This window comes from Coregonus lavaretus, assembly GCF_964263955.1.
Source record: "Coregonus lavaretus genome assembly, chromosome: 6".
Taxonomy (NCBI): Eukaryota; Metazoa; Chordata; class Actinopteri; order Salmoniformes; family Salmonidae; genus Coregonus; species Coregonus lavaretus.
Window position 1 is genome coordinate 2875182 of NC_139993.1, and position 27845 is coordinate 2903026.

A 27845-nucleotide genomic window follows, 5' to 3' on the forward strand; every position below is an offset into this window, starting at 1 on the left:
AAAAGCTACATTTTTTTTTTTTAAAGTGATTGTCATTTTATTTTTTACCTCTAATATGAATATTGTGCTAAATATATTCATTCCTAAATATTGTATTTTATTTATCTCATTCATAAACAGACAACTCTTTATGTTGTCCCCATCCTTACATCACCTTATGACGCCCAAGGAGGAAAGGACAGAGCATTGTTTGGCTTCAGCCCAAACAGCCAGAACACTGGCCTCACTGGCTCTGTGAATCCCTCCTCCACACAATGCAGCAGTGTCTGACTGTCAGACAGGCTATAAAACGACAAGGTCCCATTCGTCACGTCCAGAGCCAGTCTAACGATACTGGGGCAGCCATGTTTGATAAACTCCTCTATGTTATCGTGCCAGTAGCACAACTTGTCCCTGCTCCACTCCAGGCACCAGGAGTTGGCTGTGCGACCCAGATGATCTCTGCGGCCGATGCTGGGGTAGGAAACCCCGACCGCCCAGCTCGCACTCGCCGACGTATCCACGTCCCAATAGTGGTAGCCTTCACTGTACTCCTGCTCCGCCATCCATTGGCTGATGTCAAACCGGTCATCGTGGCATGCGGAGGACACCCTTTTGGTCATCACTCTGTGCTCTTTGGGTAGGATGGTCAGGCGCCTGTGGCCCAGGGCTGGGTTGAAGGTGAGCCAGGAGAAGCTGGCCCCAGGCAGGGGATGGGGTGGAGAGGCGAAGCCTGCTGACAGATATGGTCAGATACGGACAAAATGTGAGATTGAAGTCATTAGATGAATGCAGTAAAGTCTTTCAGCTTTATGTAGCCTTCTGTATCTGACCATTGTGGAAAAAGTACCCAATTGTCATACTTGAGTAAAAGTAAAGATACCTTAAAGGAAAATTCCACCCAAAAACTATATTTTGGTATTTGTTTCATTAGTCCATTGTTGACATAGTCCAACAATGGTTTGCTTGTCAGCAATCAAGTTTTCAAGATATGTAACTTTCAAAATACAGAAATCATCCCTGTATGATGCATTTTGCAAATACCAAAATATAGTTTTTGGGTGGAGTTTTCCTTTAATAGAAAATGACTGAAGTAAAAGTGAAAGTCACCCAGTAAAATACTACTTGAGTAAAAGTCTAAAAGTATTTGGTTTTAAATATACTTAAGTAGCAAAATTAATAGTAATTGCTAAAATATACTTAAGTATCAAAAGTAAAAGTATAAATCATGTCAAATTCTTTATATTAAGCCAACTAGATGGCACAATTTTCTTGTTTTTTAAATTACGGATAGCCAGGGGCACACTCCAACTTCATTTACAAACGAACCATTTGTGTTTAGTGAGTCCACCAGATCAGAGCCAGTAGGGATGACCTGGGTTGTTTTCTTGATAAGTGCGTGAATTTGACCATTTTCCTGTCCTGCTAATCATTCAAAATGTAACGAGTACTTTTGAGTGTCAGGGAAAATGTATGGAGTAAAAAGTACATTATTTTCTTTAGGAATGTAGTGAAGTAAAAGTAAAAGTTGTCCAAAATGTAAAAAGTAAAGTACAGATACCCCCCAAAACTACTTCAGTAGTACTTTAAAGTATTTTTATTTAAGTACTTTACACCGCTGGTATCTGATGTACTCTAATGACACAGATGTCTTTTAATGATATAAATAATAATATGCCATTTAGCAGACGCTTTTATCCAAAGCGACTTACAGTCATGCGTGCATAAATTATTTTTGTGTATAGGTGGTCCCGGGGATCGAACCCACTACCTTGGCGTTAGAAGCGCCGTGCTCTACCAGCTGAGCTACAGAGGATACTGTATATAGGCTACCCCATCTAGTGGTTGATTGGTGAAAACAGTACATTATATTTACAGTATTCAGTACATTATAAGGAGTAATATTCAAATGAGACTCAAGAATAGGACAAAGTCTACAGTCTACCTTCGGCCCTGTGTCTGTCATTTGAGGGAGGGGAGATGGGCAACTCCTGAACCCGACCGTCATGGGAGGCTGGGACATCAGGACACCTGTCATCTGTCACCTCTGAGCTTGTGTCATTTATAACAACAGGGGCCTCCGCCTATATGACAGGTGGCACAACACAGGAGCATGAAAATAATATTTTAAAAATATGATCTTTAAAAAAGATTATCTTTAAAAAAGAAAACCGACTAAGAATGAGGAAGTTGTAGCTTACTGTAAATACTGTATCTGGGAAGTTTACCTGTTGCTGTTGAATAGTACTTCCAGGCTCAGATGGTCTGTTGATATCAGTATCTTGTGAGTGTGAGGCCACACATTCTTCAGCTTTATCCTCTTTGAAGTCCTGACAATTATATAATGTAATATCATATAAAAAAAATTAAACGTATTCTATAGTTGTGCACTTGTTTATGTTAAAACATAAAAAGTGTATCCTCCAACCTGATTTATTCCTATTTAGAATTCCATGTACACACAGGTGTTATTATGTAGCGACGTTGATCGTGACAGGAGTCAATAAGCATACTCTGTAAAAAAAAAAAAAAAAAAAAAAAAAAAAAAAAAAGGATACTTTTTTACTTACCACTTCCATTTCATGTCCTTTTGTAGATTCTTCGTTGGATACAAAACGTTTATGTTCGTAATGAACATTCACGATGTTACAAAGTGTAACATTTTTAGGCAGTTTTAAACCTGGTTTAATTTTACCTCTGCATTGGGGACAATCCTTCTTCCATTTCGCTAGTCCACGTAGATAATCATCTAAACATGTCATACAATAACTGTGCCCACAAGTTAAAGTCACTGGATCAGTGAAAATTTCAAAGCATATTGAACATGTGAGACATTTTCCTATATCTGTAAGAAGTCCTTCAAGTAGTAACGCCATTGCGGTTTGGTGTGTGGGCTAGAATGCCTGAATTGAAACCGAAAGTAAAATAAAGCCGAATGCAGATTGCTGAACGGGATTTTCCATCTCGAAGAAAAACATTTTTTATTTGTCATTACATATTGTTGTGCCGGCCTGATTAAACGGGCAGCTTTACCACTGACTACACAACACCTAATTAATACACAACACCTAATTCATTATCTCTCTCTCTCTCTCTCTCTCTCTGTCTGTGTCTGTGTGTGTGTGTGTGTGTGTGTGTGTGTGTGTGTGTGTGTTTGAAAGCAGGGAAATACAGTGTGTGAGTTTGTGTGTGTGTGTGTGTGTGTGTGTGTGTGTGTGTGTGTCTTGAGGCTGTTGCTGATTGCTGAGAGAGAGGTTTAATGAGAATGTCAATGAATGCAACTGTTGGCTTGTAATGTATGACGTCTGCTGGTTGTATTATAATTGTTAAAAAGTTAGACACTTTCCAAGACTGCCATCTTTCTGGTTAATATATTCACTCACCCCAAAACTCTCTATAACCAGAAGTTTCTCTCCTACTGAAAGCATGGTAGCATTGCCACCTGATCTTATTTTTTTGCCCAACCTGGTATTCTTAAGTGTAGGATGTGCAGATCACCCTCCTTTTCTGCTTTAAAGGCGCAGTGCAGTCAAAAACGTGATTTTACTGTGTTTTATATATATTTCCACACTATGAGGTTGGAGTAATACTGTGCAGTTGTGAAAATTATGATAATGCCCTTTTAGTGTAAGAGCTGTTTTAAAAGACCGCCTGAAATTTAAAAGACTGCCTAATCTACCGCCTGGTGACATCAATTAGTTAATAGACCAATAAGAAAGAGAGTTTCAAATCTCTCTGCCAATAACAGGTCGTTTTCAGTTTTCCTCTCCCCACCCAGGCCACTCCCAGACAGTCCTAGCATAATTGTTGCTTGGGAAATTGCTCTTTGCTAAGGAGCTATTTTTGTTGTGAGAAGAAGGATGAAGAAAGGAGATGAGGAGAAACAGAAGTGACATTTTAGAGTATTCCGAAAATATGTTTATCAAGGGGGCATTGAGTTTTCAATATTAGTCAGGTATATCAGAAGATCATCAGCAAATAAGTTTAGTTTATGGGTGATTCTGCAACTACGGGCCCTTCTATGTCCTCTGGGTAAAGTTTTGGGATTTTATTTCAATTTTCTAATGTTTTATTCTTTATATGTTAAGTTCACACTACATTCACCCCAGACTTTTTAACAATCAAATTCAATCAATCACATTTATTTATAAAGCCCTTTTTACATCAGCAGATGTCACAAAGTGCTATACAGAAACCCAGCCTAAAACCCCAAACAGCAAGCAATGCAGATGTAGAAGCAAGATGGCAAGGAAAAACTCCCTAGAAAGGCAGAAACCTAGGAAGAAACCTAGAGAGGAACCAGGCTCTGAGGGGTGGCCAGTCCCCTTCTGGCTGTGCCGGGTGGAGATTATAACAGTACATGGCCATTCAAGTCAGATTTTTCTCCAAGATGTTTGAACGTTCATAGATGACCAGCAGGGTTAAAATAATAATCACAGTGGTTGTAGAGGTTGCAACAAGTCAGTACATCAGGAATAAATGTCACTTGGCTTTTCATAGCCGGGCATTTAGAGGTTGAAATAGCAGGTGCTGTAGAGAGAGTTGAAAACAGCAGGTCTGGGACAAGGTAGCACGTCCGGTGAACAGGTCAGGGTTCCTTAGCAGCAGGCAGAAGAGTTGAAACTGGAGCAGCAGCATGACCAGCTGGACTGGGGACAGCCAGGAGTCATCAGGCCAGGTAGTCCTGAGGCATGGTCCTAGGGCTCAGGTCCTCCGGGAGGGGAGGGAGAGAGGGAGAGAGAATTAGAGGGAGCATACTTAAATTCACACAGGACACCAGATAAGACATGAGAATAACACCAGATATAACAGACTGACCCTAGCCCCCCGGCTGAGACGGGGGGGGGGGGGGGGGGGGGGGGTCGGGAGACACTGTGGCCCCGTCCGACGATACCCCTGGACAGGGCCAACCAGGCAGGATATACCCCACCCACTTTGCCAAAGCACAGCCCCCACACCACCAGAGGGATATCAACAGACCCCCAACCTACTACCCTGAGACAAGGCTAAGTATAGCCCAGGAAGATCTCCTCCACTGCACAAGCCCCAGGGGGCGACAAACCGGACAGGAAGATCACGTCAGTGACTCAACCCACTCAAGTGATGTACCCCTCCTAGGACGGCATGGAAAGCACCAGTAAGCCAGTGACTCAGCCCCCGTAATAGGGTCAGAGGCAGAGAATCCCAATGGAGAGACGGGAACTGGCCAGGCAGAGACAGCAAGGGCGGTTTGTCGCTCCAGTGCCTTTCCGTTCACATTCGCACGCCTGGGTCAGACTACACTCAATCATAGGACCTACTGAAGAGATGAGTCTTCAGTAAAGACTTAAAGGTCGAGACCGAGTCTGCGTCTCTCATATGGATAGGCAGACCATTCCATAAAAATTGAGCTCTATAGGAGAAAGCCCTGCCTCCAGCTGTTTGCTTAGAAATTCTAGGGACAATAAGGAGGCCTGCATCTTGTGACCGTAGCATACGTGTAGGTATGTACGGCAGGACCAAATCGGAGAGATAGGTAGGAGCAAGCCCATGTAATGCTTTGTAGGTTAGCAGTAAAACCTTGAAATCAGCCCTGGCCTTAACAGGCTAGTACTGGAGTAATATGATCAAATTTTGTGGTTCTAGTCAAGATTCTAGCAGCCGTGTTTAGCACTAACTGCAGTTTATTTAGTGCTTTATCCAGGTAGCTGGAGAGTAGAGCATTGCAGTAGTCTAATCTATAAGTGACAAAAGCATGGATTAGCTTTCCTGCATCATTTTTGGACAAAACATTTCTGATTTTTGCAATGTTACGAAAATGGAAAAAAGCTGTCCTTGAAATATTCTTGATATGTTCATTAAAAGAGAGATCAGGGTCCAGAGTAACGCCGAGGTCCTTCACAGTTTTTTTTGATGACTGTACAACCATCAAGATTCATTGTCAGATCCAACAGAAGATCTCTTTGTTTCTTGGGACCTAGAACTAGCATTTCTGTTTGGTCCGAGTTTAAAAGTAAAACATTTGCCACTATCCACTTCCTTATGTCTGAAACACAGGCTTCCAGGGTAGGCAATTTTGGGGCTTCACCATGTTTCATCGAAACCTCTCTATCAAGAATTCTAGCTACTTTTCAGATCCATTTTATACCTCAATTCCACTGTTTTGCCCTTGTCCCTGACCCAGACTTTTGAGCTTCTACTATGTTTTTCTATGAGAAAACATGAATAATTACACATTATAATGTTATCTACTAGAGAAAGAGTCAATTAAATAAAATCTATATCAATATTTATTGTGAGCATGCCCTTTATATTGTTTTTTACACAAAATATACCTGTCCTTTGGTAGTGGTGTCATTTCCACCACTGAGGACAAATTACTCATTAATAAAGTTTTTTCAAGAGAATGTTAATTTAGTTACCATGGAAACTTATTGTGACACTGAAGCACATGGCTGCAGCAAACAGTTGTTCCAGATGTGATGTCCAGAAGTTGAAGAAAAATCTAGGTAAATATTGCTTGTGTAGAGAATATCTTTATTGTCAGTCATTTCCAAACAGGCTATACTTTCTTTAATTTGTGGTAGAATTTAATAAAAGTGTGTCAAAAATTTTATAAATTGATTTGCATTTTAATGAGGGAAATAAGTATTTGACCCCTCTGCAAAACATGACTTAGTACTTGGTGGCAAAACCCTTGTTGGCAATCACAGAGGTCAGACATTTCTTGTAGTTGGCCACCAGGTTTGCACACATCTCAGGAGGGATTTTGTCCTACTCCTCTTTGCAGATCTTCTCCAAGTCATTAAGGTTTCGAGGCTGACGTTTGGCAACTCGAACCTTCAGCTCCCTCCACATATTTTCTATGGGATTAAGGTCTGGAGACTGGCTAGGCCACTCCAGGACCTTAATGTGCTTCTTCTTGAGCCACTCCTTTGTTGCCTTGGCTGTGTGTTTTGGGTCATTGTCATGCTGGAATACCCATCCACGACCCATTTTCAATGCCCTGGCTGAGGGAAGAAGGTTCTCACCCAAGATTTGACGGTACATGGCCCCGTCCATCGTCCCTTTGATGCGGTGAAGTTGTCCTGTCCCCTTAGCAGAAAAACACCCCCAAAACATAATATTTCCACCTCAATGTTTGACGGTGGGGATGGTGTTCTTGGGGTCATAGGCAGCATTCCTCCTCCTCCAAACACGGCGAGTTGAGTTGATGCCAAAGAGCTCCATTTTGGTCTCATCTGACCACAACACTTTCACCCAGTTCTCCTCTGAATCATTCAGATGTTCATTGGCAAACTTCAGACGGGCGTGTATATGTGCTTTCTTGAGCAGGGGGACCTTGCGGGCGCTGCAGGATTTCAGTCCTTTACGGTGTACTGTGTTACCAATTGTTTTCTTGGTGACTATGGTCCCAGCTGCCTTGAGATCATTGACAAGATCCTCCCGTGTAGTTCTGGGCTGATTCCTCACCGTTCTCATGATCATTGCAACTCCACGAGGTGAGATCTTGCATGGAGCCCCAGGCCGAGGGAGATTGACAGTTCTTTTGTGTTTCTTCCATTTGCGAATAATCACACCAACTGTTGTCACCTTCTCACCAAGATGCTTGGCGATGTTCTTGTAGCCCATTCCAACCTTGTGTAGGTATAGAATCTTGTCCCTGACATCCTTGGAGAGCTCTTTGGTCTTAGCCATGGTGGAGAGTTTGGAATCTGATTGATTGATTGCTTCTGTGGACAGGTGTCTTTTATACAGGTAACAAGCTGAGATTAGGAGCACTCCCTTTAAGAGTGTGCTCCTAATCTCAGCTCGTTACCTGTATAAAAGACACCTGGGAGCCAGAAATCTTTCTGATTGTGAGGGGGTCAAATACTTATTTCCCTCATTAAAATGCAAATCAATGTATAAAAATTTTGACATTCGTTTTTCTGGATTTTTTTGTTGTTATTCTGTCTCTCACTGTTCAAATAAACCTACCATTAAAATTATAGACTGATCATTTCTTTGTCAGTCGGCAAACGTACAGGGGATCAAATACTTTTTTCCCTCACTGTAAGTAAGTGAAACTGAAAGTGAAAAAAATATGACAATCTCTCTCGCTTTTCCTTCATTTTTGAAGAAAAAACGATTGTCTTTCTCTCTCTTTGAGACAACTGCTCACCACATGTTATGCACTGCAGTGATAGCTAGCTGTAGTTTATGGTTTGGGTACTAGATTCATTCTCTGATCCTTTGATTGGGTGGACAACATGTCAGTTCATGCTGCAAGAGCTCTGATAGGATGGAGAACTTCCTCCGGAAGTTGTCATAATTACTGTGTAAGTCTATGGAAGGGTCCGATGTGTGGAAGACATTTTACTTAGTTGTGGAAGCTTACAATTATTTTAAAAAATGACCGTTTGGAACAGTGTAAACAACACTAAATAAATGATGTGTACCAGAGAGTCTGTTCTAACAAAATAAACATTGTAAAGCCTGTAAGACTAAAAACAGTTGCATCAGGCCCAGCGCCAGAACGAATCAGTTGGACTGGCATTTGATTTCCATGGCGGGCCCTTTTCTTTTCAGGGCGGTGCCAACAGCCTTCTTTGTTGAGATGTAAAAATAAAATGTATACAATGGGTGGGGTTGGAATTCGAATTCCCATTGTTATAGAGCATTTCAAACCCGTAATATAATGCCTTGTTCCAGTGTTGACATGGCCTGTTGGTTATCAGTAGGCTTCCTCATTAACTTCCTCATTAACAGTACATTGATCTCTAACTTCAGTGCCATGGACAGCTCCATATATTTGTATCATGCATGGCCTACTACATGAAATAGCGAAATACAGTACAATTTCAATGAAATTCGAATACTTTTAATAACCACACTTCTCTTAGCTGTTCATATTGATATGGCCTTTATAATAGGCTAATACACATCTTTGATCACATTTGCAGACCAAGGCAAGATAAATTCCGACAGCAATTAAGTAGATTGAGAAGCATCCAAAATAGAATTGCCTCTATATAACTACCTAGTTCACACAGGAATTTCGGTATGTTGCCTGTGCGCCAACGATAGGCTGAGTAAGTCTAAACCACGCTCAGTCTCTACTCTGATAGGCCAGCAGGGAGCGGGAACTATCTCTGTCAGCGTATTTAGGGAAGAACTTAGAACAATGGACCAGTTCTCTGAATGCCCTGCATGGTATTTCAGTGGACCCGTATATACGAACATCATATTTACCATTGAAGTGTTTGCATTAATTAAAATACTAGTATATTTTAGAAGTCGTGTTGACCTCTTTTGTTCCCAATACCAGATTTGAATTGACGCAACTTAACAATTGGTGACCACCGACTGTGATCTGGTAGAAGGGACTTCGCTGGGTATTGTCCGGCCCATTGGACATCTCTGTCATTGGACGGTGTGTTTCACAAAGAGTCCGGACTACTAAAAACAGGTAAGCAGACACCTATTGTTATATAACTAAAGTTCTGCACATTGGCTTTATCCAAATTAATTTTGTGAAACACCTGTCTGATGTAAGTGAACTAAATTATGAAATTATTATGAGTAGATAAGCACAATATTGTGACATGCAAACCTTTGGTGAATGTGATGTTAAACCATGGTACCATAGAGTATTGTTCTACCGGCAAGGTCCGTAACTGTGGGGGTACGGCTAGGTTCGGGGAAAACACTGAAATCTATCGGCAAGGTCCGTAACTGCGAGGGTACGGCTAGGTTCGAAGATACAGGGAATAATTGACTTAGTAATTGCTATCGGCAAGGTTCGTAACTACGAGGGTACGGCTAGGTTCGAAGAATTACACCGGCAAGGTCCGTAACTTCGAGGGTACGGCTAGGTTCGAAGAATTACACCGGCAAGGTCCGTAACTAGTACGGCTAGGATCGTAGGAGCACTTTAAAGTACACTATAGTGTTGCGCTTCGGCAGGGAGCTGTACTTGGGGGTACCGCCCAGATCGGAGGAGCACTTTAAAGTATAGGGTGTCGTATGCATGAGAGTGTGAATGATCCCAGTGTAATAAAAGAGTGTTTGCAGACGAAATAAAAGAGGGAATGCGGGTTACTAAAATTAATAAACCTGTATACCTTGATAGAAAACTAATTAGGAATTAAAGATGTCTGTGGCTGTCCAAACTGTATAATTTGTGAATAACTGTTGGGTTTGTGGTTGCTTAAACCGTATAACCCGTTAATAACAATTGGGAACATAAAGGTAAAATAATGAATAACTAGTATGACTAAACTGAAACGTTTGAACTGATATGATTGAACTGTAACGTTTGATGTTTGACATAGCATAATACTGGTTTTAAATAATTATGTTGAAGCAATTTGGTTTATTATTTGATTTAATGTTTGATGTTTGACATAGCATAATACTGGTTTTAAATAATTAAGTTGAAGCAATTTGGTTTATTATTTAATTTAACGTTTGATGTTTGACCCTGCAAAATACTGGTTAAATAATTAGACTGAAATAATTTGGTTTATCGTTGAAATATAAATATGCACCGACTTGAACTAATTAGGTGGGAATAATTTGATTTAAATAAATAGATGTACTTTAAATAATTAAATAACGGACGAATATTACAAATTAAAATGAAAAACAGACAAAACCTGTTCCGACTGGACACAGGAGGGAGAAACGCGAGGGGAGGGGCTGGAGACAGCGAGAGTGTGGCTTTTGGAGAGTCAGGAGAGACTAGGGGGTGATTTGTGTCGATTGGGAGTTGGCTGGGAACACCACGGGGCGATTGTTTGAGAGGTACCTATACATTTCTAACGATATAAACGTATGAACTTTCTCACCCAAACGTAGACGTACGTCATGGGTGAGAAAGTAGAGAATATTTACATTTACAGTCATTTGCAGACGCTCTGGTCCAGAGCGACTTATGGGAGCGATTGGGGTTGAGTGCCTTGCTCAGGGGCACATCGACAGATTTTTTGCCTGGTCGGCTCGGGGATTGGAACCGGCGACCTCTCGGTTGCTGGCGCGGCGCTCTTGGTCACTAAGCTGCCTGCCGCCCCATATGAGTTTAAGGTTGTGCCGTTGTTTGATCATGTGATAAGGTTTAATGGGTAATCGGACCATAACTAATGTGGGTATGGAAGTAATGTATAAACAGTGGAGAGCCAATAGGGGGCTCCATTGAACTATTATGTTTTGTTGGGCATTTCGGTGGCATGAGGTGAAGTCTGTGTGTATGAGTGAATTCAACGGCTGGTGTGGGTGGTGACCGGATGCTACGGAGTGTTTGGTTTGGTGATGTTGAATGGACGATTTGTAGTGTGTTTTGGGGTTAAATAGAAAGACTCACTTATTCAATAGAGAATGGGTGAAGGGAGAGATAGCATTACTTTGTGTTGCTAAATGAGGTGAGAGCTAGTGCGATTTTCATTTGGTGACGTCACTTGCTCTATGAACTGGAAGTATTTACTTTGAAAGCATCGCGGAATGTGTGGAGTGACTGGCGATGTATGTAGAGGGTCCAGGGTTCGAACACAGGTAGGGACAGTGGGTAAAGCTTTCGCATTGGGGCTATAGACCTAGATTACTACGTGGATTGAGAAATGCGAAAGGTTGAATTAGATAGCTTAAGTATAAGTATTCTAGAAAGGTCTATGAAAATATGTTACAAGGTCCCCTTGCGCCTTCCCCGTTGTGTAGGAAGGAGCAAGGGGAGGGGTGAGAGATAGTTCAAATGATAGGAATATCATTAAATGTATGCTTATCAATGATAGCAAGTATTTGTTTTATTAATTAGGGCCTAATCAGAGAGAACAGTTAAAGAAATTGAATAGCGAACTGAAATGGCGATAGAGCTGTGAAAATTGAGTTGAGGACAAAGGAGAATAATTTATGGCTCTGGTTAGCGGGAGAAAAAAAATAGAGACAGTCAAGCGAGTTGGGTTGAGCTGTGGGATTTCAAGTGGAGGTCTGAATGCTTGACTGGAAGGCAGTGCTTTAATACATTCTAGTTGTTATTACTTTATTCGATAGGTTGCTTAACACCAGTGGTGTATGCAAATAGTTGGTAAATTCTAGAACTATAATTTATTTTCGTTACGGGGACCAGGGGATGCAAGTGGCTTTGGCTGTTGTGCTGGGGGAATAGCGCCAGCCTGTGGTGGGTTCTGGATTTGTTAAATAAACAAACTTATATTTTAAACTAAAGTAATGCAATAGGCTACAATTATAACATTATCACAAAAAGGCACAATTTAATGTGAAATAGTTATTACAATTATTATTAATAGTTATTACAGTTATTATCATTGATCCAGTAATGATAGAAGGATAGTAGAGGAAAGGCAAGGGATTAAATCTCATTTAGGGAAAGAAGAAGAGTATGAAGATATATTAGGGAGAAAATACCATTAACTGAGGGAACATTTGATGTAACCGTGATTGTATTGGCTAAAAAATGAAATATGACATTTACAGGGGGGACAGGAACAATAGAAGGGGAGACAGATTTTCCTAGGGGGTTGAACAAATGATTGATAATGGATCATTTGAGATGAGATCACATGTAGCAGATTTAGGGTAATCAATTAAATAATCATTGTATACTCGAGGAATTTTTAGTGGTTTTATGGATTAGTTATGAGGTATTAGATTGATACAAACAATTATTGATGGGTTAGGACTGGGGATATCTGTATCATGTTTTGTGTGTACTACCATCTTTAGATTACTGATGGTAATTGAAGGTTAACAAAAATTATAACCAGGAGAAAGATAATTAGCTTATCTCATTGGAATGTTGCCCAGGGATAGGGGGAGCAGTAGTGAAGTTAGGCAGTATTTTAGTGGGGCATGGCTATTTGTGGTTGTTGTTTTTCAAATTGGGTTTTTCAAACAAAAAACAACACACCTAGTATGATGTTTATAAAGCCTTGTTGTTTCAATTTTGGGGGGTTTTCAGCAGGTCAAGGGTGATAGGTCTTAGAGGAGCACGCACAGTGAATTTTATGGAGTTTTTCGGTTTTGGCTGAGTTTGGGGTATATATGATTTCTTATGAGAATGAATGTCATGAGGACTTAATGAACACTTGGGATAAGCAACATTTATGAAATATTTAGAATAATGGTAATGTTTGGTATACTATGGGATGGAACAGTTCGTTGAATAATTTCAATTGCCTCTGAACTCTGTTTTAACCTTCTGGTGTTAATTAATCATCCACACTAGTAAATTCTAAAGGCATGAGAGGAGGACTTTAAGATAGTTTATTTTACTAAGTTGAGGGTAATTTATACTACTGTGAAAAGTGTGAAGAAGATTATAATTTTGTAATAATATATATGATTTGAACCATAAAACAACAGAAGAGAGAGAGAGAGAGCTTTCCCTGAATGAGGGATACCTGTTGCTAGTCAATTGTACTAATCTTAGATTACTTTTACGGGATAGAAGTAAATTGAGGTATTATCAAATGTTGTCATTTAAATTTCATTTTTAGTATGCTTTAATAAACAACAAGTTGGTATTTGAAACTAAATTAATGCAATGAGCTGCAGTAATCAGAGGAAGGCACAATCTAATGCGAAACAGCTTTTACCTAGATCATTTATTTAGTAATGAGATCAGGAAGATAGGAGCAATAAAGAAGCAAGGGACAGTCTCAAAAATAAATAAGGGATGGCAATTGGATGATAAATTACCAATATTAACTAAGTGATTGTTTAGGTAGGTGGTAATATTGACACATGGGCAAAACATGTGTCAAAAGGGGGATGATAGGATTAAATAATAAACATATACGAAGGAGAGGACAAAATACAAAAAAAAAAAAAAAAAAAAAAAAACTTTTTTAGATACAGTCTAGAAAATTTAAAAAAGTCAGAAATAGAAATTGAGAGCTGAACATGTGTGAAGATAGTTTATTAACCACACCCGTATGTCAGAGGTTTTGTGCCCCACAGGTGAACTAAAGGAGAAGGTGACTCACTCTATCTAACCAGGTGACTGGTGAGCATCCAGTCCCTAAAGAAGAAAAACTGGAAGCAGGCCTGTTGGGAAGGGCCCTATCAGGTTATATTGGTCACTGCCTTTGCCATTAGAATAGCTGAGAGAGCCACTTGGGTCAACGTTACCCACTGCAAAAAGGTAGGCCCACATGCCAACACTGTTGAACACACACAGAGTTAAAGAGAAGAACTGGAACCAATAGGGTCTGGGGGTAAACTCTGTTAACGAAGATCCCCTACCCTGACTTTCATCACTGTGGGTTGTTTATAGAGGTGTGAGTATGGGGTAGTACCAAGCAGAAAGACTGAGGACAGGAGAGGGTTGGCAGTTTTTGGGAATATGGATAACTTGAGTTGCATCATTGTCTCAGCAATGGTCTTGATATGTCAAGATCCACCACCAATTATGCTATGCCCTTACCATTGTTAAGAAGTAAAAGAGAAGAGAAGCGACCCAACATACTGACCGTCAAGGACGAGTAGCCTACAAAATAGGAGTCAGAGAAGGGCAGACTGTCAGATTCAAAATAAGGGTTGGGGACGTAGCCAATGGGTGGGGTACATGTTAATAAACAAATTGGGATTATAAAATCCTATTATATTCGTGTTCGGACCCCACGGTGGATTGTTCCTACACTCAAGTGTTTAAATACACTTGGGGGTGGGGATATGAGACCGTGGGGGACTGAACATCCAGAAGGGGGGTAAAGAGAAATAAAGACATCACCAATTATCAATTGGAGACTTAAGTTCGGAAGCACAGGAGAGAATTCTAAACCTTACAGCCCCTTTAACCGATGTGTGGTGGGCGTGTGCCAGTAAGGGCAGTGTAAGGCAGAGAATTCCAAAGGGGTGGCTAGACACATGCGCCCTGGTTCTACTGGTTCAGCTAGTTAGAATTAGTCACCAGGAACCAAGGATTAAACAGATGTAGGAGGAGTTTTAACAAGAAGGAGAATAGCCCTATTTAGATGGATGCGATTGGGCTACCAAGGGGGGTATCGGATGGATACCGAGCTATGAAACAATTAGGGGAAGGGTTTACTACCACGTTCTTTTGGTGGGTGACAATAAACAAAATTGTGAATTGGATTAATTATATCTATTACGACCAACAACGATTTATTGGCTGGACTAGGGATGCAACAGAAGGGATCTTTTGAACAATTATCCGCCATCTCACTCTTATGACTTAGTAAAAAGAGGTCAGGCAGAAAGGGGTGGTGTCTATAGAATGGTAAGCCATTGTTGTACGTTTATCCCTAACAATACCAGTCCTGGCGGGAGTATCTCTAAAGCCCTAGTTGGTTTAGATAAACTATCAGCTGGGATGAGGAGCATGGCTGGAATGGAGGGAAACGGACTGTTCTCCTGGTTGGGTGATTGGTTTGGCAAGTATTCAACTATGGTGGTTACTGGATTTCTGACCCTAGTAGTTGTGTTTCTAATATTAATGTGCTGTACTGCCTGTGTAATTCCTTGTCTGAGAAAGTCTGTTACAGACGTCGTGCATACGGCTGGTATGATGCCCCTCCTAGGGGCTTAAGCAGGAGATGCAGACACTGAGATGGGGTTGACAAAGGATGATCCTTGGTTTGCTATTGGTGAGGTGGTGGAGTGACACCCTAGAGGGTGTCAATAGGGGGAATCCTAAATTTCCCTGAAATTTCTTATTTTGGGTTTTCTTATTTTGGGTTCACACCCAGTGGGTGTGAAAAGGGGGATTGTGGGGATCTATTTTCTTATAACTAGATGTGATGCCTAGCTTAGAAAGAATGCATTAATGATTAAACATAATAGGTTTGTACTGTACTGATATAAATTGTTTAACATAACAAGCTGTGATTCATGTGAGGAATGTTAGGGAGTAGGGTGAGACAGACTTGTGATTCTCACAGACACATACACACTGCCTCTTTGTTAAACCGCACTCAATGACATGTGTTCTGCTACAGTGGAGAGGAACAGACTATGTCTGAAGTTGCAAAACAACTAAACACCTGGCAACAGTGAAGCGCCAAGGGGCTGGGACCAGCCTGTGCGCCAACGATAGGCTGAGTAAGTCTAAACCACGCTCAGTCTTTACTCTGATAGTTCCCGCTCCCTGCTGGCCTATCTCTGTCAGAGTATTTAGGGAAGAACTTAGAACAATGGACCAGTTCTCTGAGTGCCCTGCGTGGTATTTCAGTGGACCCGTATATACGAACATCATATTTACCATTGAAGTGTTTGCATTAATTAAAATACTAGTATATCTTAGAAGTCGTGTTGACCTCTTTTGTTCCCAATACCAGATTTGAATTGACGCAACTTAACACTTGTAAAAAAAAACAGCCCCATTTTTACCACATTCTTGCTGGCATAACTCTGTGGGCTATCCACATTGCCATGATCACCAGCAACTGTAGCAGTGATTTCGACGAGTGGCGTTTCAGCGGCACTTGTTGCAGCAGATTATGCAATATTTTAAAACCAATTTCTAATATCAATTTTGAAGGTAGCCAGGCCTATTGTTGTGTTTAACTAACGCCCCACCCACTAATAATTCGAAATGGCGGTAAACAGACGTGACTTCATGATGCATATGATAGGTTTAAAAACCTAATCATAATTAGTTGAACCATATTTATTTAATTTAACAATAATCCTCCCACCGGGATTTCAGAAAAAAATGGGAATTTATTGAAAGTTCCAGGAATTGTGCAACCCTAGTTGCACCATTGTTCTTACGTATTATAACCATATACAATTTCAGTAGCACATGTCTTAGAGTGATGGACTGTCCCATCCCGTGGCCTCAGCAATGGATTAGTCCACTGAGACAGGCGCGAATCAGATGGGTGTCTTGTGCACCATAAAAAAAAAAAGATATATTTGAGACTGCTCAACCCAAGAAATCTCTAAATTATAATAATTTACTTCAATGCCTTTATCAGAGACAGAACCATTTAACCATGTTTCCGAGAGAACCGGAATGTCAGGACACAAGTCCTGTACCCATGTCACGATCGTTTATAGACGGGACGGACCAAGGCGCAGCGTGATATGCATACATGTTTATTAACGACAAAACAATAAACAAACGATACGTGAAGTCCAAGGCAGCACACAGACATACCATAACACGGAACAAGATCCCACAACTAACAGGTGCCAAAAGGCTGCCTAAGTATGGTCCACAATCAGAGACAACGAGCTACAGCTGCCTCTGATTGGGAACCACCCTGGCCAACATAGATCTACACATTCTAGATCTAAACATAGAAAAACAACCTAGCAAACACAACACAGAAAATACACACCCTGACTCAACAAATACAAGTCCTCAGAGTCAGGGCGTGACAGTACCCCCCCCCCCCCCAAAGGTGCGGACTCCGACCGCGCCACATAAACATAACAGGGTAGGGGCCGGGTGGGCATTCCGCCTCGGAGGCGGATCCGGCTCCGGGCGTGACCACCACTTACTCTCCACCTCCCTGTTGCGCCCCTGGTCTGGTCTGGACCTCGGCGCGCTGCTTCTCCTTCCTCCCACGACGTACCAAGCCCTGTCTGGACCCTGGTGTGGGAGACCCCGAACCTGGAGAGGGGCTGACGTCTGGGTCTGGACTGGAACCACTGACTGGAGCTGGACCCGACGACGGTGGATCGAACTGCTCTGGCTCCGGAGTGGAGCCGCTGACCGGAGCTGGATCAGGCACCGGTGGAGCGGACTGCTCTGGCTCCGGAGTGGAGCGGCTGACCGGAGCTGGACTGGACCCCGGTGGAGCGGATTGCTCTGGCTCCGGAGTGGATCCGCTGACCAGAGTTGGACCGGACCCCGGTGGAGCGGATTGCTCTGGCTCCGAAGTGGAGCCGCTGACCGGAGCTGGACTGGACCCCGGTGGAGCGGATTGCTCTGGCTCCGGAGTGGAGCAGCTGACCGGTGCCGGACCAGGCACCAGTGGAACAGGCACGGGCCGTGCCGGACTGGCGACGCGCACCACTGGCCTGGTGCGGGGAGCAGGAACAGGCCGGGCCGGGCTGGCGACGCGCACCACTGGCTTGGTGTGAGGGGCAGGAACAGGCCGGACCGGGCTGGCGACACGCACCACTGGCTTGGTGCGAGGGGCAGGAACAGGCCGGACCGGGCTGGCGACGCGCACCACTGGCTTGGTGCGAGGGACAGGAACAGGCCGGACCGGGCTGGCGCCGCGCACCACTGGCTTGGTGCGGGGAGCAGGAACGGGCCGGACCGGGCTGACAACGCGCACCACATGCTTAGTGCGGGGAGCAGGAACGGGCCGGACCGTACTGGGAACACACACCACTGGCCTTGTGCGGGAAGCAGGAATGGGTCGGGCCGTACTGGGAACACGCACCACTGGCTTAGTGCGGGGATCAGGAACGGGCCGGACCGGACTGGCGACACGCACCACTTGCTTGGTGCGAGGAGCGGGACTGGGTTCCCTTATAAACCCTCCTTCTGCTGCCTAACCAGCTCCTCTCGCCGTGCCTCTACACTCTCCTTCTCCCTTATAGCCTCCTGTAGCTCCTCCCTCTGACCAAATAACTCCTTCTCCCTCTGAACCAATAGCCCCCGTAACCTGGTGGCCTCCTCTCCTAACCTGCAGAATCGCCCTGTCGCTGCCTCCTGCTGCCTCGTCGTCCACACCGTGTGCCCCCCCCCCCCAACATTTTCTTGGGGTTGCCTCTCGGGTCTCCGTCGTCGGCACTGTTGGCGCCGTTTCACCTCTCCTACCTGGGCATCCTCCTTCATCGCCTTCCGGTAGCGGACGGCCTCCTCCTCCGTAATTCTCCCCCAACTGAGGAGGACATCTACTAAAGTAACCTCCTGTTTAATTCCCGGTGTTTGCTCCTGAACACGCTGCTTGGTCCTCGTTTGGTGGGATCTTCTGTCACGATCGTTTATAGACGGGACGGACCAAGGCGCAGCGTGATATGCATACATGTTTATTAACGAATAAACACAACGACAAAACAATAAACAAACGATACGTGAAGTCCAAGGCAGCACACCGACATACCATAACACGGAACAAGATCCCACAACTAACAGGTGCCAAAAGGCTGCCTAAGTATGGTCCCCAATCAGAGACAACGAGCTACAGCTGCCTCTGATTGGGAACCACCCCGGCCAACATAGATCTACACATTCTAGATCTAAACATAGAAAAACAACCTAGCAAACACAACACAGAAAATACACACCCTGACTCAACAAATACAAGTCCTCAGAGTCAGGGCGTGACAACCCAAATGTTAATTGTGTAAAAAATTGTAATCATACTTTTCACATTTAGGTGCATTAGCCCAAGCCCCCTACAATATTTAAAGTCAGAGGGGGTATTCAGCTCATTCCCATAAGAGCTAACAGGTATAAGGCCATCTGCAGCTATTTGTTGAGTGAGCTGAAACTTTACCAAGGTTCCTGGCCAACCACGTGAGAGCAGAGCAGACTGAGCATCTGACAGACATCCCTCAAGTCGCTAGATGCAGGGGCTGGGGCGGGAACTGGGGGAGCAGTATTGGCAGAGCTCAGTCCACCCGGATGAAGCTCCCACCAAAAGAGTGCCAATTCTGGGTGTGTACAGGAGGCCTTGGTGTGGCTCCTGTTGCAGGATTGGGGCTTCCATGGGGGGCAGGAGTGTCCCAGAGTAGGGAGGCTAACCAAAACTAGCCTGGGAGGGAGGTTGTGGGGAGAATTGAGGAGGGTGGTGTGGAGGGCAGTGTGGCTGGCGAAGCTCCAAACTCTCAGCATATGAGGGCTGATGATGTGAATGATTCACGGTGTGGACTGCATCATGTGGTGCACTACCCTCAACAGTGTTTTGCCAGACCCTAGGGTAGTGGTCGGTGCTGTGTAGAGCTGGGCTGAGATGAGGTGGGCCTGGTCTGGTAGAGCTGTGCTGTGATGGGCCGGGTCTGGTAGAGCTGTGCCGAGGCGGGCCGGGTCTGATAGACATGTGCTGAGGCGGGCCGGGTCTGGTAGAGATGTGCTGAGGCAGGTCTGGTAGCATGGGAGGGAGTTGTAGAGAGAATTGAAGAGGGTGGTGTGGAGGACAGTGTAGCTGGCGATGCTCCAAACTCTGCATCAGGCTTCTTTGACTGCGTACGGCTTGGGCATAGCTCAGTGTATCTGCATGCAGTTCCTGGTAGAGAAGTGGTGAAGGGTGGTGTGGGGGGCAGTTTTGCTGACTGTTCTCCAGTCTCTGTGAGGCGCCACCAGATGCAGATCTAAAGGAGTGTCTGATTTGTCTCAGGGAGTTGGTGGCTGGTCTGCTGCTCTGGGGGGTGAGGTGGACTGGCGAAGGTGGGGACCGCCTCTTTGTACATGTATACATTGTCGTAAAGACAGTCCAGGCACATAATGACACATAATGCAATTACAAAGTAATTGCTACTGTAGTTATCACAGTGTCACAGGTATAATAACAACTTAAAGAATCTATTGCCTCTTGAGGGGTGCTCTATATGGATATAAATAACTCACTCTTCCTGGTGTGTGCTATTGGCATATGCAACAATGACACAGACAGGACATACAAAATAATTTAAATAACAGTAGGCTGCAATTAACACAAAGATAATAAAACACTGTATTATAAAATAACTGTATTATACAAAAAATGAACTATAATAGATATGTTAAAGTGTTGTATCGCGCTCTCTCGCTTTCTATTTACACTGAGTGTACAAAATATTAGGAACACCTTCCTAATATTGAGTTGCACCACCCCCTCCCCCTTTTGCCCTCAGAACAGCCTCAATTCATCGGGTCATGGACTCTACAAGATGCCAAGGATGCAGGCCCAACATGGCTGTCCTTTGGGTGGTGGACCATTCTTGATACACACGTGAAACTATTGAGCATGAAAAACCCAGCACCGTTGCAGTTCTTGACACAAACTGGTGCACCTGGCACCTACTACCATACCCCGTTCAAAGGCACTTAAATCTTTTGTCTTGCCCATTGACCCTCTGAATGGCACACATACACAATCCATGTCTCCATTGTCTCAAGGCTTAAAAATCCTTCTTTAACCTGTCTCCTCCCCTTCGTCTACACTGATTTAAGTGGATTTAACAAGTGACATCAATAAGGGATCATAGCTTTCACCTGGTCAGTCTATGTCATGGAAAGAGCAGGTGTCCTTAACGTTTTGTACACTCAGTGTATATGCACATTAGTTAATAGAAAGTATTTATTACATTCCTAATGTCCCCGACAATGCCATCAGTTCCCATCTCATAATAGGCAGTCCTGTCACTGGTTTACAAGGTGCACTGGATGATGGTGGTTTGGAATGATTACCAGTGCTTATCCTCATTGGCAGCTTTTCAGTTCGTTTAGCCTCTTTAGCCTCAGTTCATTTAGCCTCTCATCAGTTTCCAATAAACATGACTCCATTGAAGAGTTCATTGATCACCTCTTGTGAGAAGCCTCCATATGTCACTGCTAGGCTTTCTGAAACAGGCAGTCAGCCCCACATATTGCCATTTCTTCCTGCAAATTTAGTTTTCCTTTCCTCAGGTTTTTACACTCCATTCATTTTTTCATCCTTCTCATGTTTGCCTCAGCTGAAATAACAAATAAAGAAAAAAATTCAACAAAAACAAATACAATCTTTCAGCTATTCAAAATGACTCTTTCCTGTCATTGACCACTTTTACAATAATCGTAAGTCTCATGCTGCTGGTACATTGTAAACACGGTGAACAGTGAATTGTCTTCTTACTGTTGTAGTGCTGTGGTAGCATAGGCTGGGAGATGACTAGTTTGAAGGCTTCTATCCACTCCCTCTGGTCCTGCTCCTGGTCACACAGGAAGACAAACTGCCTGTCTGGCGTCTCCAAGGTGACCCCGAACCTCCACCTGCCACCGCGGCTCCCCTTAGGCTGGCTCTCCCTCACAGAATAGCCATGGCCCTCTGTGCCGATGAAGACAGCTCCCAGTTCCAAGGCATCCTGTGGACGGACACACATGCATACACACAGACACAGCCAGACAAACACACACACACACTAGTTACAACATTCTTCTCCACAAATACAAATGGCAAATAAATTAGATGAAATCTCATCTTTTGCTTATGCATATTCTCTGTTGTCAGTACCAATAAAGTTTTGAAGTAGGACAGCTTTCTGTCCGTTAAGTTTAGGATGAACCATCTCTTCTTGAATGGCTCCCATTGCTGAGAACAGACACAGAAACAGAAGACACAGAATCAGCCCTGGCTGACCATCATACAGGTTGAGTTTCTGGTGCTCCCGATGTCTATCAATTGAAAACATCACTATGTTCAATGAATTAGATGGGTTACTAACCGTTGGACCTGTTTTCTCCATGTAGCCTTCTTTAACGCTACTTCTGGTTATCAAAGGTACAAGCTGCACAAACAAAAACATAGAAGGGAGACAGATATGTACAGAGGGAGTCCTTGAAAGGGTGACGTCACCTGTGACATATCATGTCAATTACGGCAATACCAGACTTCTACTTTGTACTCACGTCACTGTCCCTGGCATTAGGGTAGACCTTCTTGAGGTAAGCAAACCGGGTGGCCCGAATTGCATTGAAACAGGACACAATTTCCTAAAAGTAGGAGAGAGAAATTTGACCCCAAGTCATTAAAACTCTAGACATCTTCATGACAACGTTTCAATTGAGCTTTGTCATTGGTTCTCACCTGGCTGTTGTCATGGTAAACAAACAGGTTTCTGGTCCGTTCTTCCTCCAGGTATGAGATTTGCAGCCCGTGGGCGTGACCTATCTTTTCCGGCTGGAACACGGCATTGAGGTCCTTCATAGAGATGACTGCTTTGGGCTTCTTCGACTAGGGTCAATAATACACAACAGGCAGCATTTTAATGAGCCCTTCTCAGGTATTTTATATTTAACATTTATTTAACATTTATTCAACTAGGCAAGTCAATTAAGAACACATTCTTATTTAAAATGACGGCCTAGCAAGAGGGAAAAGGCCTCCTGTGGGGACGTGGGCTGGGATAACAAATGTTTTTTGACAAAACGCATCACGACAAAAGAGACACCACAACACTACATAAAGAGACCTAAAACAACAACACAACATGGCAGCAACACAGCATGACAACAACACAACATGGCAGCAACACAGCATGACAACAACACAACATGGCAGCAACACAGCATGACAACAAGACAACATGGCAGCAACACAGCTTGACAAAAACATAGCATGACAACAACATGGTAGCAACACAGCATGGCAGCAGCACAACGTGGTAGCAGCATAAAACATGACAACAACACAACATGGCAGCAACACAGCATGACAACAACACAACATGGCAGCAACACAGCATGACAACAACACAACATGGCAGCAACACAGCTTGACAAAAACAGCATGACAACAACATGGTAGCAACACAGCATGGCAGCAGCACAACGTGGTAGCAGCATAAAACATGACAACAACACAACATGGCAGCAACACAGCATGACAACAACACAACATGGCAGCAACACAGCATGACAACAACACAACATGGCAGCAACACAGCTTGACAAAAACATAGCATGACAACAACATGGTAGCAACACAGCATGGCAGCAGCACAACATGGTAGCTTAGTGGGTAAGAGCGTTGTGCCAGTAACCGAAAGGTCGCTGGTTCTAATCCCCGAGCAGACTAGGTGAAAAATCTGTCGATGTGCCCTTGAGCAAGGCACTTAACCCTAATTGCTCCTGTAAGTCGCTCTGGATAAGAGCGTCTGCTAAATGACTAAAAATGTAAATGTAAAATAAAACATGACAACAACACAACATGGTAGCAACACAACATGGCAGCAGCACAACATGGTTGCAGCACAACATGGTAACAGCACAAAACATGGCACAAACATTGTTAGGCACAGACAACAGCACGAAGGACAAAATGGTAGAGATAAAACCCATCACACCAAGCAGCCACCAGTGTCAGTAAGACATTATTCCTACCGAACCACATAACCTTTGTTTTGGAGGTGTTCAGAACAAGGTTAAGGGCAGAGAAATCTTGCTGGACACTCAGAAAGCTTTGTTGTAGAGCATTCCACACAGAATCTGGGGAGGGGCCAGCTGAGTATAAGACTGTATCATCTGCATATAAGTGGATGAAGTGCATTCAGAAAGTATTCAGACCCCTTCCCCTTTTCCACATTTTGTTACATTACAGCCTTATTCTAAAATGGATTAAATAAATAAAAATCCTCATCAATCTACCCACAATACCCCATAATGACAAAGCGGAAACAGGTTTTTAGAAATTTTAGCAAATCTATTAAAAATTAAAAACAAAAATACCTTATTTACATAAGTATTCAGACCCTTTACTATGAGACTCGCAATTGAGCTCAGGTGCATCCTGTTTCCATTGACCATCCTTGAGATGTTTCTACAACTTGACTGGAGTCCACCTGTGGTAAATTCAATTGATTGGACATGATTTGGAAAGGCACACACCTGTCTATATAAGGTCCCACAGTTGACAGTGCATGTCAGAGCAAAAACCAAGCCATGAGGTCGAAGGAATTGTCCATTGAGCTCCGAGACAGGATTGTGTCGAGGCACAGATCTGGGGAAGGGTACCAAAAAATGTCTGCAGCATTGAAGGTCCCCAAGAACACAGTGGAAGAAGTTTGGAACCACCAAGACTCTTCCTAGACCTGGCCACCTGGCCAAACGAAGCAATCTGGGAGAAGGGCCTTGGTCAGGGAGGTGACCAAGAGCTCGATGGTCACTCTGACAGAGCTCCAGAGTTCCTCTGTGGAGATGGGAGAACCTTCCAGAAGGTCAACCATCTCTGCAGCACTCCACCAATCAGGCCTTTATGGTAGAGTGGCCAGACGGAAGCCACTCCTCAGTAAAAGGCACATGACAGCCTGCTTGGAGTTTGCCAAAAGGCACCTAAAGGACTCACAGACCATGAGAAACAAGATTCTCTGGTCTGATGAAACCAACCTGACATAGTTTGAGAGGATCTGCAGAGAAGAATGGGAGAAACTACCCAAATACAGGTGTTCCAAGTTTGTAGCGTCATACCCAAGAAGACTCAAGGCTGTAATTGCTGCCAAAGGTGCTTCAACAAAGTACTAAGTAAAGGGTCTGAATACTTATGTATACATTATTTTTTTTTTTGTGCAAAAATGTTTTTTTTATTTTTATGCTTTGTCATTATGGGGTATTGTGTGTAGATTGATGAGGGGGGGGGGGGGGGGGGCATGAGGAAGTGTTGGACGGGCAAGGAGGAATCCTGACTTAATGAAGTGAGGATTAAAGAGTCCAGCCATACACTCCTTGTCAGTAACAACCACATCATCCACATTAAGGGACATGGGCAACTGTGAGGAGGAAGGTTTATTCTCCAGGTCTTTCACCGTATTCCAGAACTTCTTTAGGTTAGACCCACAGAGAGAGAACTGCTCCTTAAACTAACTGACTTTGGCCTTCCGGATAGCCTGAGCGCACTATTTCTCATTTGCCTGAACGACAGCCAGTCAGCCTGAGTATTTGTGTGCCGATCCTTTGGCCAAATAGTGTCCTTGAGGTGGAGTAACTCTGCCAGATCACGGTCGAACCATGGGCTTGTTAACAATAAAATAAGGTCCAAGCATCTTCGACAGAGGGGATCAAGCGGATTCTGTACAGAGGGGATCAACAGAGGGGATCAAGTGGAAGAGGGGATCAGAGGGGATCAAGCGGAAGGTTTCTCATTAAAGTTTTTCCGCAAGCGTCTATGACAAATCAGGACAGGTCATTTAACTGAGCAACCATTACAAACACAGGCCGTAAAACAGTGATCACTAAGGTCATTACAGAAAACACCAGACGGATACCTATCAGGATTATTTGTGAGGATAACATCAAGGAGAGTAGCCTTTTCTGGGTGTTTGGGGTCATACCTCATGGGATTGGTAATGATCTGAGAGAGAGTCCCATTGTTTTAAGTAACATGGGACATTCCCTGTGACTTTTCAATAACGTTCTGGGAACATCCCCAGGACTACATTTTGTTAGCTGGGTTAACTGATCAAAGAGGATGGAGAGAAGCTACTTACATCCTCCTTGGTGAAGTATCTCAAGGTGAAGTCTGTTTCAGAGAGCAGGAATCTCCTTTTCAGGAACTGCTTGTTGTCCTTGCCTTTCTTCCATAGAATTCCTTCGTAAATTCCTGAATGGGATCCAACCAATAAAAAACATTGATTTAGTTAGTATCCCCTGTCTCTTCATACTCAGTATTTTGCCACGTTTGGTTCTATGCCTTGCTCTGTGGACAGAGATCTATGGAAATATCTTATGTTCCTAGACAATTTTAATCAAATAAATTGACTTATCCATGAAGGCTTGTCAACATTTAGCACTTACCTGAACTATAACCTTGTTGAAGGAAGTGATTCTCTCCTGTGAATTCTCTCCTCTCATACTTAGCACGTATCCACTGATCTTTAAGAACACTGTCAGGAAGCCAAAGGGCGAAAGATTGAAATACAAAAGGATTATTTTAAATATTTGTGTTGAATATATGACTCAACTTCAACCACAAACCCTGCAATATCTGCCAACTCAATCCATTGTAGGCTAATCGACATCAAGATATTTCTTCCTCTTCTCTTGAAATAATACTACATCCTTCCACTGAATGAACAACTGTCAAGTCATCACAATTTACACCTCCTTAAATTGAGTGAGTGAATGAAGACGTTGATATAGTCCCACTCACACACAGTCCTTCTCCTGTGGCCGGTAGTAGAATGGCGGAACACACTTCTCATAGAAGGCATTGGCTGCAGCGTTACCCCTTGTCTTCATAAACTACAATTAGAAACATAATAGGAACGTTATAACATAATAATAACATAATAATAACATAATAACATAACAGCAAAGGGATTGTGACTATCATTGTGTGCTCTTGAGAGTACATCCTTCAAGGTGTAATGGTCCTTGGTACACTACTGGGCCACTATGACATGTTAAACTGTACCTCCACTAGGGAATCATCCCAGAAATCCAAGCGTATGGACTTTATCCGGCTGATGGCAGGCAAGTCCCGATGTGTCCCCGAACAGTTCACACATACAAACACACCAAGTTTGTACGAGGCCCAGTCTGGCTCTGTGAATAGCAGTAATATGATACTGTATCACTCAATCAGACACTTGAAATGTTTGCAGCCTGTATACCTTTGAACCATGTTGCTATAGTTTGCGAACAATGAGGGAGGCCACTATACAGTATATTGGACTTTGTAGTATGTCACGCCTTGATTGGTTGTTTTTCTCAGGTTGGCTGTTGAGAGTTACTGGAAAGGAGGAACCACTGTAATCATTGACTGAATAAACTGTAACTTCCCCCAAAATAGGTTATTTAAAACATGCCATGGTTGTAATCATTTTACATTTGAGTAATTTTGCAGACGCTCTTATCCAGAGCGACTTACAGTTAGTGCATTCATCTTAAGATAGCTAGGTGAGACAACCACATCACATACAACTCACATGTCTTACATGGCTTAGGTTTTTTCTCATGCTCCACATTCTATGAACAATAGACAACCACACTGAAATAGTATATCATCAATATGAAATAGTCACACAGCTTCTGTTTGGGAGTCCTTCAATATTTCACTACTTTAAACTTTTGTTTTACAGTTCCTATCTGTATCATATCCTAGCCACAATGGTAGCCTAAACATGTCAAATGTTAGAGGCTATCAAACATGGTTTAACATGTATTTTATGAAATATAACTTACCAGAGGCCCCACAGTCGGCACAATGGTCGTTGCTGGGCTGTTTCACCAGATCAAGCAGAATCTTCTTATTTCTCTCCGGACTTGCCATAAGTAAATCTACTGTTCTTCT

At 43.2% G+C, this 27845-nt stretch overlaps 2 protein-coding genes across 3 annotated transcripts; both read right to left on the bottom strand.

The window, feature by feature from the left end:
* Positions 1–22: 22 nt before the first annotated feature.
* On the bottom strand, positions 23–3099 carry rnf135 (ring finger protein 135). Of its 2 annotated transcripts, none has more exons than XM_084163543.1 (4): positions 2550–3099; positions 2208–2309; positions 1925–2063; positions 23–712 (listed from the first exon to the last, which is right to left on the bottom strand). In XM_084163543.1, exons 1-4 carry the CDS (start codon positions 2853–2855, stop codon positions 156–158), a joined length of 1104 nt encoding a protein of 367 aa, XP_084019669.1. In that variant the 5' UTR covers positions 2856–3099; the 3' UTR covers positions 23–155. The 2 variants fall into 2 exon arrangements, with proteins under 2 accessions (XP_084019669.1, XP_084019668.1); XM_084163542.1 differs by having other exon boundaries at positions 43–715; positions 2550–3018.
* Positions 3100–21499: 18400 nt separating this feature from the next.
* LOC311131478 (arf-GAP with dual PH domain-containing protein 2-like) lies at positions 21500–27824 on the bottom strand (the record flags this gene model as incomplete). The annotated part of the gene is made up of 11 exons (XM_084164499.1): positions 21500–21537; positions 21696–21924; positions 22074–22151; positions 22285–22347; positions 22469–22552; positions 22647–22793; positions 26041–26153; positions 26348–26436; positions 26703–26794; positions 26967–27097; positions 27737–27824. 11 exons carry the CDS (start codon positions 27822–27824, stop codon positions 21506–21508), a joined length of 1146 nt encoding a protein of 381 aa, XP_084020625.1. The 3' UTR covers positions 21500–21505.
* Positions 27825–27845: the final 21 nt, after the last annotated feature.